The sequence below is a fragment of the Caretta caretta genome, chromosome 7, assembly GCF_965140235.1.
Source record: "Caretta caretta isolate rCarCar2 chromosome 7, rCarCar1.hap1, whole genome shotgun sequence".
Taxonomy (NCBI): domain Eukaryota; kingdom Metazoa; phylum Chordata; order Testudines; family Cheloniidae; genus Caretta; species Caretta caretta.
In genome coordinates, this window is record NC_134212.1 from 21,676,809 (window position 1) to 21,689,388 (window position 12,580).

General features: G+C 49.4%; 1 protein-coding gene and 1 long non-coding RNA gene across 2 annotated transcripts in view; both read right to left on the reverse strand.

Annotated features, from left to right (window-relative positions):
- The window catches only part of LOC142072864 (uncharacterized), a 29,380-nt gene extending 25,158 nt beyond the window's left edge, over positions 1–4,222 (reverse strand). The window contains exons 1-3 of the mRNA XM_075131162.1: positions 4,140–4,222; positions 1,792–1,901; positions 607–729 (exon numbers count right to left, since the gene is read on the reverse strand). Of these exons, the coding sequence (XP_074987263.1) occupies positions 607–687 (81 nt within the window). The 5' untranslated portion in view covers positions 688–729; positions 1,792–1,901; positions 4,140–4,222. The remainder of the gene's footprint in view (positions 1–606; positions 730–1,791; positions 1,902–4,139) is intronic.
- A 717-nt stretch (positions 4,223–4,939) lies between these two features.
- On the reverse strand, positions 4,940–7,238 carry LOC142072865 (uncharacterized). The gene is made up of 3 exons (XR_012669468.1): positions 6,636–7,238; positions 5,725–5,790; positions 4,940–5,040 (listed from the first exon to the last, which is right to left on the reverse strand). It is a non-coding gene; the product is annotated as an uncharacterized LOC142072865 (long non-coding RNA).
- Positions 7,239–12,580: the final 5,342 nt, after the last annotated feature.

Sequence of the window (12,580 nt, forward strand, 5' to 3'; positions counted from 1 at the left end):
AAACTTCATCACCTAAGAAATGCTTCTCCGCTGCATTGACTATTCTCTTTGTTCATCATGCCAACCCAGCTATTAGTGAAACTAAATAAACCAGCCAATCTACAATATTTTCTCCTCATTTTCTTTTCAGAGTAAATAGAGTATTGGTGAAAGGTGCTGAATTGACAATTCTATAGACCTGTACTTATATATACACATAACAAGTACAACAAGGGTGGTGGCAATGCAAGTGTCAGCCCCAGTGATCTAACTGATCTCTATCCTGGAAGAAAATCACCTCTAGTGGAGTGGGAAGGGTTTAGTTACCATAGTGCATTCAGCCCTTGGTCTCTCTGCTGAGACTGCCACTAAGTTATGATAGTGTTTTTGTGATCTGGATATCTGACCACTAGGAAATTAATTGGCACAACCACGCAGTCATCAGATGGTAACATCCTTCAGTCACTGTTGACCAATGTTGGGCTCAAACCAGTGAATTAAGTGTGAAAGTTCCCCTGCTCAATCCACCAAGGCCTACAGTCTCCCTTTGCCCTACATTAAATTCATGCCTGTGCTTCCAAAATGTTGCACGAGAAAACTCAAACCTCATCTGAGGTATTCCCTTACCTTTACTCCTTTGATTCCTCCTGTAATGAGTTCATCACTCGCAGGATTGAATACCATACGTGTTAACAGACGTGACTCCATGTTTTCTACTGAGCAGATCTCTTCATAATTCTTATTATACACCTTATGAAAAGAAAAGTGATGTTCACAAATCATGCCAAAAAGGCTGTGGGTAATTAAGGCCCTGATCCAGCAAAGCATTGAAGTCATCTCTTTCTAGACTTAGGCCTTTGAGAGCAAGGATATATGTACCATATATAAAATATATGGTACAAAACTTTTCAGAAACTTTGTCCTCACTGACAGACTATTTATTTGAATTTTTAAAATTAAATTATAAACAACAGATAAATGCACATCATCCCCCACGGTGAATTCACAAATGGCAGGAATTATAATTTTTTCCTCTTTGTAAACTTTACTGTAGCGATGGAGACAATCAGAGACATACAATTAATGGAGATAGGCACTTATGGGGTAAGTTGGGCTGTATTTCCATCTCCTCCATTGGTTTTCAGCTACTATGATGACATGAATCCTAAAATACCCAAAATAGGTTAGATAGATTAAGCTAAATAGAGTCATCACACAAAGTGATAAAAGTCATATTTCTCTCACTGTAGTTCTACTGAACTTGTACTGCTTTCCATGCCAATAATGGATGCAAAAATCAGCCACTCTTTCTCCTTCAGGAGTTTGTTGTTTTCTTGCAATGTGTAATGTCATACTAAACGTCAATGGAACTAGTTTAATAAACTATGATGAGAGAAACAACTGGGTCAATCTGTTGGCACAGTGACAATGTTGAGCTTTGCTGCACAGATGAACTGAGTTCACACCATGAACACAGGTTCTTGATTTTAAAATGGCAGAGGTGCAAGTACTGCAGAACAGAAATAAACAGCTCAAGAGATGGAGAAAGTGGCCGCAGAATGGTTTTGTATTACTCCAGCAGCAACTTCTGGTGGACTATTGGACAATCAGAGGAGGATATCCTGAATGGTCTGTAATTACTCTGCACTATCCCCTTCCTACCTGAATCCTGGATACTACAGTGCCATATAAGGGTTTTGAGACCTCCTCCTTCATGTATCAATTAGTTCAAACTGCCAACAGAGCTCACAAATAAACTCAAAATCAAAACAGCTGAAAAAAATAAACACAGCAGATAGTAGGTGCTTTTACCTTAAGAGCATAGTCTCTTCTCAGTACAAAGTAAACGTTGAATTTTTCACAGTAAGTGATGCTTCTCACTGTGTTGAATTGGTACTTGTGAAAATCTATTTCCCTTTTAACTAGAAAAACAAAACAAACCCCCAAAATACAAAATCAAAACACAAACTGAAACAATGTCTAATAAATTAGTCATGTTCTTTTTCCAGCACAGAATATTTTATAAAGTATAACGTTTTGGTGCAGGTGAAAAATTGCCTACTATTTTTAAAATATATATATATAATCCTACTTATCTTAGCAAATTTACTTAAAATGTCTTTTTTTTTTTTGGTATGGGAAAATACATGGTGCAATAAAATATATGGGCAGGAGTTATTGCCACAGGTTAGCCTTTTGGTGGCTAAGCAAATAGATCATTAGGGGAATTATGGGTATGTGTTGTTTCTAAAGGATTAAAGAAGCATTTTCACAACACAAATGGAAAAAAGTATATAGCAAAAAAAAGTCATTTACATTCCATCAGTATTTTTCAAGGCTTCTCCTACTGCTTTTCAGACACTGGACAACACTTTCAAAAAAACATCTCCCTACCGTCTCCCTGTCTGATTGGAACTATGGTGTCGCAGATACCATTATATGGTAACTTGGAACTAAGGATGTTTAAAGGTGACCACTGAAAAAACACAAGCAAAATACAAGTTTGCTCATGCATTTCAGTCTTTGCACAAAAAATCCCCATTTCTGTGCACGCAAATGTGTGTTTCTAAAAACATATACATTTTGCAAGCACAGTTAGCATGGACATTTAAAAACATGGATCTTTTGGTTTGAATAAGACTATTTTTCCCAAATGGTATCCAGTGGAAAGTTCTTGCACTGAAGTAACAATCTCTTGTAACAGGACAGTCTAATAACCACTGTTGCCACACAAATTCTTATGAAGGCTTGAATTCTTTCTGAGCCATGCTGCAGTTCCCGTAGTTTTGATTGCTTATTCTGCACTAATTACATTGGCAAAGCTCCCATAAACACCAATGAACGTTCCATGCACTGAATGAATGAAGACTATGCAGTCAAGATTCACATTACAATTCTGAGTTGTAGACTACATAGAAGAATTCTGTCCTGTCAGTTTATTGTTGGATCCATGGGAAAGAGGACATAGCTTGAGAGGAAAGAAGCTCATACTTGATCTTCAGTCACATCCAAAAGAGAACAGCAAATGAAAAGCATGACTTAGGTTTGGGGCAGACACCGTACATTACTCTGCGTTTGTAAAGTATCAAGCAAAATAGCACCCTGATCCTAACTGGGGTCCCCTAGGCACTACTGCAATACAAATAAAATAAATAAATAAAGTAGCAGTAGACTTTCCCCAATAGGCAAGAAACTCTTCAAATTCAGGGTTATAATAATCAGGTTTATGTTGTCATATTAACATTAATATATTTTAAGAATTATTACTATAATAATAAAATAATAAAATAATAAAATAATAATAATAATAATAATAATAAAGGATGAGTAACTGTAAGAACCACAAGGGACACTAAATTGTTTTTCATTGGAAATTATATTGAAATTTTAATGCCATTAATTTTGAAAATCATTTTTATTAAGCGTTTTAAATTATAATTTTTTTTAGTGCTCATAGATTAAGAAAAACCTAGAGACTGAAGTCTTCTTTCTACAAAATAGGTGCAACATGAACAACACAGCAATGGAAGCTTTCTACACGCTGCCCCAGTAATGCTCCTCAACAACAAAGGGACAACATCTACGGACGACGGAAGAATTCAGTGTCTGTGGCCCATTCAATTTGTGGTGCCTCTATTGAAATTACTGTTAAAAGAGCCAATTAATGCCAACTGAAGTAGCTAGTGATAGATGGACACCTGTCCACTGCGAACTGAACTGAATCTCCCAATTCATTTCAAAGAAGAGTCATCACAATTTCAGGGCATTTGCTATCAACCTGGGCTGAACTGTTAACTTAATAAGTAAAATATTCTGTTATTCTATTTCCAAGTTCCTGATCCCATCCCATCCCCTCAATAAATGTTTTTTAAAAATCACAGTTATGTTATTCTGATGTGCAAACAAAACCAAGAGTAACCAATGCCTACTTATATATGCTGCTTGTAGGTAATGAATGTATAATAGTATGCTGCAGCCCAAGGGTTTTTTCATGAAGGCAAGTGAGTGTAAATCAAAATGAATGGAACAGGAAGATGATCACACCAGGAAAATATGTCCTAACTACAAAACAGAGTTTGGACATTTGCTACATCTTTAATCTTTTATGGAGTTCAAGGCAGACTGACCTCTTGAGCCTGACAGATAAAGATCTCTCTCACCTACAGTCTTAGAAGCAAGTAAATCCAAGCTGAACAACCCTTTGCCATCCACGAGGATCAGTCTTCTAGTCTTGCTGTTGTAAGTCACTAAACAGAATTGTGAAGAGGACAGTTTCACTGCTTGACTGTGGCTAAATGTTCTAGGAATGTTGGATCAAAACATACCTTTGTGTTACTGAACTAACAAGTTTTCCCTAACATTATTTATGAACAGCTGAAGCATTTAAGATAAGGTAGAAGAGCAAATTTATCTTTAAGATGTTCAGAACTGTTGGACTAATACACCTCAGTTTGATACCTTAAAATGTTTCACTGAACTTGGCATTTACTTTAAACCAGCAATTAAAGGTAAGCAAAACCAAAAAAAAGTCTTTGGAATATGTGACATTTTTGTCTTTACTACTATACATAATGCTTATACAGAGAAACGCTCTCACTGACACATATTAAACCAAGGCCTCAAACTAGATACCAGTGGGTGGCTTGTTTCTATCTTGCACGGGCACTGTATAAAGATTTAATTTAAACTTTGATTATATCTATAGGTCCATTTTCAAGAGGTTATGCCAAGTGCTAGGGAGTTGCATGGCTAGCCACCGGCAAAACACTTTGTTAATACAGGAGTAAAATTCTCTCTTTTCCATATTTCTGTGACCTCTCCCTCCCATCTGATTCACTCCCCCCCAACACCAGATGCTTCAGTATATTTTTCCATCATCATATTGTCAGACTTTGGTTTTCCTTTTTATTTAAATGTTCCTCTATCCCCTTTTATTTGACTAGAATTTGCTGCCTCTTACCTCCTATTATATCTAAGTGTTGCTGGGTAAAGCTTTTAACCAAGTAGAGGCCAAAGGTAAGAAAGCAAACGGCCTTTGCAGTTACTTCTTTTCCTGCAATTCTGCAATAGGGAGAATGATCTATTATTTCACTATTTAGAATTGTACAGGATATCAAAGGGTACTTGAAAAGATGACAACAAAACGTGGCAGTCAGTAACGGAGTACATTTTAACCAAGGGTAGTGGTAGACTCTCCATCACTGACAATTTTAAAACCAAGATAGGATGTTTTTCTAAAAGATGCTCTAGTTCAAATAATAATTAATTTAGGAAAGTTCTATGGCCTGTATTATGCAGGATGTCACATTAGAGGACCACAGTGGTCCCTTCTGGCCTTATACCTACAAATATCCATTCTCATTTCTCTTTGGGTGGAGATGTTCTCTGGAGCTTACATAGAGCTCTGAAAAGCCCTTGGTTTCCCCTCCCTTTAGTCTTCCTATCCTGGAACCCACAATCCTACTAAGCAGAGCAGGATGAGACTGGACTTTGTAGCTCATAATTCATTTGTCTTAGCCCCAAGGGCACTGTGGAGCCTTTGAAGCATTCCAGGCTTGCGGAGAGACCAAACGTTGGACTGAAGACTCCACTCTGGTTCCAGTAAAGCATTATAGGCCCCATTTTAAGAAGCATTTAGTACCCAAAGCTCCACCAGAAGACAGTGGATGTTCAAGTCCTCTAAAAAGGGCCTATATCTCATCAGGGAACCGGACCAGCCCATCCCTCATCTCTATACATACGTACACTTTCAAGGTCTCTTTTAATTTCTGGTCATCTTCGGATACATTTAGATCATCTAGAAAAGATAATCTTCACAACAACAAATTAGAATTAGGTTACAACAATGGGTAATTTAAATAATACATTTCAATTTATCGACACCCAAAGTCCCTCCAGGAACTCCAAAGACAAATAATCCCCCTGTGAATGGATTCTTTGCCTTAGGTTTTTGTCATTAATTTTTCAGTTCTATTAATTGCTAATGATTCCCATAAGAAGCCCACATATATTGTATCACCCCAGTCCTCTAACACTTCTGACCCAGGAGGGCTGGATGGAAATCATTAGGAGCTGAAGCTGCTTTTAAGCAGCCAAAAGGGTCATTGCAGAGAAATAAGCTTCCTTCCTTTCAGAGGTTTAACAGCTTCTACAGTGCTCTCAACCACTGCTTCCTGCAGAATCCAAGGCCAGAAAAAGGAACCAAACTGAGGTTGCATGAAGACAACAAACTAAGCTGCTACTGATTCAGCCAGTTGGCATATCTAAGTGATTACTGTATTTAAATACTATCTTTAAAAGATCATCATCATCAGGATAAAATACTGTATGTTCACTCACTGTTACACAAAGTTAGCAGTTTTATACGGATCTCAGAAAAGTGGTGTGAGCATTGGCCTGTTAAACCCAGGGTTGTGAGTTCAATCCTCAAGGGGGCCATTTAGGGATTTGGGGCAAAAATTGGGGCTTGGTCCTGCTTTGAGCAGGGGGTTGGACTAGATAACCTCCTGAGGTCCCTTCCAACCCTGAGATTCTATGATTCTATGATTCTATGAAATCATACTCATTCAAGGTAAAGTCATAGCAATCCAAAAAGGACACAGGGAAAATGTTCCCATGTTCTTAATTTGCATGTTGATTCTATCCATTAAATTCACCTTTTCCTGCAACTCACTGCAGCATATTCATTAGGCTTTTTATGAACAGCACAATTGATTGATTTGTCTAGTTCCATCTGGGAAAGTTGTTAGCCAGTAAATGTGGAACTAATCAGATCATTGAGAAGTTTCTGTCTGATTTCTGGTAGTTTTCTCTCTGTCATTAACCCACAGAAGGTTAATCTGAAATTTAAAAGTAAAAATGTTAGCGTACATAGAGAAAACAGGATTTTCTGCCAAATGAAATAGTTTTGGGTGCTCAACCTGAGTCCAATTTTCAGAAGTCATGTTATCATTTGTGTTGCAGTAGCAAGTACATGGCAGCTAGAGGTGCTCAGCACCTTTGAAAAATCAGGCGCAAAACCAGGCACTCAAAATCAATGGCCTATTTAAAAAGTGAGACTGCAAGTGACTTACTCAATGGTACACAAGAAGTCTGTGCCAGAGCTGAACACAAAAATAAGGTACCCTGACCTGAGTCCTGTGCCTTAACCAGACCATTCTCCTCTCCCCAACTCCACATCCTGTACTCTGACCACATGGGCCAACCTCTCTGCCCAGGTAGAACTCTCTGGACCTGAATGGACACTCTGCAAAGATCAGCTAGTGGGACTAAGGCTTTAGTCATTCCTGTTTAAGATTCTTTCACTCCTTTTAAGTTCTCTTTGTCATCTTAAAAGAAAAATCCAGGAAAAAGCTACTGTAATTTCTCAACAGCCTTTAAACAGGATCTCACATAATGCTAATGTAGATTAGTTTCTGGCTATCACCAAACAATTGTTTTCAATTACATAGGGCTCTTAACACTTATACACCATTGAAATCTTAGGAGTGCTGTGCAAACATTAAATAATCATCTCAACACTTTTATGAGTTAGGAAAGTATCATTATCCCCAGAGAGGTGAAATGACTTCCCTAAAGTCACCCAGCCAATCAGTGGCAAATTCAGGCACCGGAGAAATCCGGGGTTTACTGCTCTTGACCATTTTATTACTCTGCTAAAGATTGGGGGAGGGGCGGGGAAATAGAATAGCCTGATAGTAAATACTTTGCAATCCAACTTTCATTTTCCAGTCTCCTTCTCCCCAGGCCAGCAAGGATCTGGAATGCAAAGAAGCTGCCACTCTAAGCAATAAAGGAGTGACTTGGATAATCCTTCTCCTTCCAGCTGGGAGGGGGATCATCAAACATCAATTAAATTAAACTTTAAAAGAGTGATAAAAATATAATCGAGCAATGGTGGCTGTAATGAGAGGCCTGGAAGTGGCAGTGGAAAAGTGGGAAGGAAACAGAGATGTGTTTGAAGAAGGGGGGGGTGCTTTCTCTGGTATTGGCAGTGGGGATTAGGTAGATGGGAGGAAGGGTTGTCCTTGCTGGGGGACTCTGCTAAAATGGACAGGAAACTGGAGGAGCAGGAAGGAGATTTAGGGAGGATGGGGAGAAGGGAAACTGGGGGCTATTGCTCTGAAGGAATGGGGGAAGGTAGATAGGATGCTGGAACTAGAAGGGCAGAGACGTTCTAGTTCTGGAGGGAGTGAGGATAGCTGGGGCAGCTGGAGGGGCAGGGGGCTCTTGCTCTGGAGGGGGATGGGGGTAAGCAGATGGGAGGCTGGAGGGGCAATAGGTTCTGAAGGAGGATGGGGGTGAGTAGATGAGAGGCTCCGGAGGAGATGGGGGAGGGAGCTAGACAGGTGGCAGGCTGGAGGGACAGGAGGCTCCGGAGGGGGATGGGGGTAGGCAGGTGGGAGGCCGGAGGGGCAAGAGACTCCGGAGGAGGATGGACGGTAGGCGGGTGGGAGGCCAGAGGGGCAAGAGGCTCCGTAGGGGGATGGGGGGTAAGCAGGTGGGAGGCTGGAGGGGCAAGAGGCTCCGTAGGGGGATGGGGGGTAAGCAGGTGGGAGGCCGGAGGGGCCAGAGGCTCCGGAGGGGGATGGGGGGTAGGCAGGTGGGAGGCCGGAGGGGCAAGAGGCTCCGGAAGAGGATGGGGGGTAAGCAGGTGGGAGGCCGGAGGGGCAAGAGGCTCGGGAGGGGGATGAGTAGATGGGAGGCTCCGGAGGGGCAAGAGGCTCGGGAGGGGGATGGGGGGTGAGTAGATGGGAGGCTCCGGAGGGGCAAGAGGCTCGGGAGGGGGATGGGGGGTGAGTAGATGGGAGGCTCCGGAGGGGCAAGAGGCTCGGGAGGGGGGTGGGGGGTGAGTAGATGGGAGGCTCCGGAGGGGCAAGAGGCTCGGGAGGGGGATGGGGGGTGAGTAGATGGGAGGCTCCGGAGGGGCAAGAGGCTCGGGAGGGGGATGGGGGGTGAGTAGATGGGAGACTCCGGAGGGGCAAGAGGCTCGGGAGGGGGATGGGGGGTGAGTAGATGGGAGGCTCCGGAGGGGCAAGAGCCTCAGGAGGGGGATGGGGGGGTGAGTAGATGGGAGGCTCCGGAGGGGCAAGAGGCTCGGGAGGAGGGTGGGGGGTGAGTAGATGGGAGGCTCCGGAGGGGCAAGAGGCTCGGGAGCGGGATGGGGGGTGAGTAGATGGGAGGCTCCGGAGGGGCAAGAGGCTCGGGAGGGGGATGGGGGGTGAGTAGATGGGAGGCTCCGGAGGGGCAAGAGGCTCGGGAGGGGGATGGGGGGTGAGTAGATGGGAGGCTCGGGAGGGGAATGGGGGGTGAGTAGATGGGAGGCTCCGGAGGGGCAAGAGGCTCGGGAGGGGGGTGAGTAGATGGGAGGCTCCGGAGGGGCAAGAGGCTCGGGAGGGGGATGGGGGGTGAGTAGATGGGAGGCTCCGGAGGGGCAAGAGGCTCGGGAGGGGGGTGGGGGGTGAGTAGATGGGAGGCTCCGGAGGGGCAAGAGGCTCGGGAGGGGGGTGGGGGGTGAGTAGATGGGAGGCTCCGGAGGGGCAAGAGGCTCGGGAGGGGGGTGGGGGGTGAGTAGATGGGAGGCTCCGGAGGGGCAAGAGGCTCGGGAGGGGGGTGGGGGGTGAGTAGATGGGAGGCTCCGGAGGGGCAAGAGGCTCGGGAGGGGGATGGGGGGTGAGTAGATGGGAGGCTCCGGAGGGGCAAGAGGCTCGGGAGGGGGATGGGGGGTGAGTAGATGGGAGGCTCCGGAGGGGCAAGAGGCTCGGGAGGGGGATGGGGGGTGAGTAGATGGGAGGCTCCGGAGAGGCAAGAGGCTCGGGAGGGGGATGGGGGGTGAGTAGATGGGAGGCTCCGGAGGGGCAAGAGGCTCGGGAGGGGGATGGGGGGTGAGTAGATGGGAGGCTCCGGAGGGGCAAGAGCCTCGGGAGGGGGATGGGGGGGTGAGTAGATGGGAGGCTCCGGAGGGGCAAGAGGCTCGGGAGAGGGGTGGGGGGTGAGTAGATGGGAGGCTCCGGAGGGGCAAGAAGCTCGGGAGGGGGATGGGGGGTGAGTAGATGGGAGGCTCGGGAGGGGAATGGGGGGTGAGTAGATGGGAGGCTCCGGAGGGGCAAGAGGCTCGGGAGGGGGGTGGGGGGTGAGTAGATGGGAGGCTCCGGAGGGGCAAGAGGCTCGGGAGGGGGATGGGGGGTGAGTAGATGGGAGGCTCCGGAGGGGCAAGAGGCTCGGGAGGGGGGTGGGGGGTGAGTAGATGGGAGGCTCCGGAGGGGCAAGAGGCTCAGGAGGGGGATGGGGGGTGAGTAGATGGGAGGCTCCGGAGGGGCAAGAGGCTCGGGAGGGGGGTGAGTAGATGGGAGGCTCCGGAGGGGCAAGAGGCTCGGGAGGGGGATGGGGGGTGAGTAGATGGGAGGCTCCGGAGGGGCAAGAGGCTCGGGAGGGGGTTGGGGGGTGAGTAGATGGGAGGCTCCGGAGGGGCAAGAGGCTCGGGAGGGGGGTGGGGGGTGAGTAGATGGGAGGCTCCGGAGGGGCAAGAGGCTCGGGAGGGGGGTGGGGGGTGAGTAGATGGGAGGCTCCGGAGGGGCAAGAGGCTCGGGAGGGGGGTGGGGGGTGAGTAGATGGGAGGCTCCGGAGGGGCAAGAGGCTCGGGAGGGGGATGTGGGGTGAGTAGATGGGAGGCTCCGGAGGGGCAAGAGGCTCGGGAGGGGGATGGGGGGTGAGTAGATGGGAGGCTCCGGAGGGGCAAGAGGCTCGGGAGGGGGATGGGGGGTGAGTAGATGGGAGGCTCCGGAGGGGCAAGAGGCTCGGGAGGGGGATGGGGGGTGAGTAGATGGGAGGCTCCGGAGAGGCAAGAGGCTCGGGAGGGGGATGGGGGGTGAGTAGATGGGAGGCTCCGGAGGGGCAAGAGGCTCGGGAGGGGGATGGGGGGTGAGTAGATGGGAGGCTCCGGAGGGGCAAGAGCCTCGGGAGGGGGATGGGGGGGTGAGTAGATGGGAGGCTCCGGAGGGGCAAGAGGCTCGGGAGAGGGGTGCGGGGTGAGTAGATGGGAGGCTCCGGAGGGGCAAGAGGCTCGGGAGGGGGATGGGGGGTGAGTAGATGGGAGGCTCGGGAGGGGAATGGGGGGTGAGTAGATGGGAGGCTCCGGAGGGGCAAGAGGCTCGGGAGGGGGGTGAGTAGATGGGAGGCTCGGGAGGGGCAAGAGGCTCGGGAGGGGGATGGGGGGTGAGTAGATGGGAGGCTCCGGAGGGGCAAGAGGCTCGGGAGGAGGGTGGGGGGTGAGTAGATGGGAGGCTCCGGAGGGGCAAGAGGCTCGGGAGGGGGGTGAGTAGATGGGAGGCTCGGGAGGGGCAAGAGGCTCGGGAGGGGGATGGGGGGTGAGTAGATGGGAGGCTCCGGAGGGGCAAGAGGCTCGGGAGGGGGATGGGGGGTGAGTAGATGGGAGGCTCCGGAGGGGCAAGAGGCTCGGGAGGGGGGTGAGTAGATGGGAGGCTCGGGAGGGGCAAGAGGCTCGGGAGGGGGATGGGGGGTGAGTAGATGGGAGGCTCCGGAGGGGCAAGAGGCTCGGGAGGGGGGTGAGTAGATGGGAGGCTCGGGAGGGGCAAGAGGCTCGGGAGGGGGATGGGGGGTGAGTAGATGGGAGGCTCCGGAGGGGCAAGAGGCTCGGGAGGGGGATGGGGGGTGAGTAGATGGGAGGCTCGGGAGGGGCAAGAGGCTCGGGAGGGGGATGGGGGGTGAGTAGATGGGAGGCTCGGGAGGGGCAAGAGGCTCGGGAGGGGGATGGGGGGTGAGTAGATGGGAGGCTCCGGAGGGGCAAGAGGCTCGGGAGGGGGGTGGGGGGTGAGTAGATGGGAGGCTCCGGAGGGGCAAGAGGCTCGGGAGGGGGATGGGGGGTGAGTAGATGGGAGGCTCCGGAGGGGCAAGAGGCTCGGGAGGGGGATGGGGGGTGAGTAGATGGGAGACTCCGGAGGGGCAAGAGGCTCGGGAGGGGGATGGGGGGTGAGTAGATGGGAGGCTCCGGAGGGGCAAGAGCCTCAGGAGGGGGATGGGGGGGTGAGTAGATGGGAGGCTCCGGAGGGGCAAGAGGCTCGGGAGGAGGGTGGGGGGTGAGTAGATGGGAGGCTCCGGAGGGGCAAGAGGCTCGGGAGCGGGATGGGGGGTGAGTAGATGGGAGGCTCCGGAGGGGCAAGAGGCTCGGGAGGGGGATGGGGGGTGAGTAGATGGGAGGCTCCGGAGGGGCAAGAGGCTCGGGAGGGGGATGGGGGGTGAGTAGATGGGAGGCTCGGGAGGGGAATGGGGGGTGAGTAGATGGGAGGCTCCGGAGGGGCAAGAGGCTCGGGAGGGGGGTGAGTAGATGGGAGGCTCCGGAGGGGCAAGAGGCTCGGGAGGGGGATGGGGGGTGAGTAGATGGGAGGCTCCGGAGGGGCAAGAGGCTCGGGAGGGGGGTGGGGGGTGAGTAGATGGGAGGCTCCGGAGGGGCAAGAGGCTCGGGAGGGGGGTGGGGGGTGAGTAGATGGGAGGCTCCGGAGGGGCAAGAGGCTCGGGAGGGGGGTGGGGGGTGAGTAGATGGGAGGCTCCGGAGGGGCAAGAGGCTCGGGAGGGGGGTGGGGGG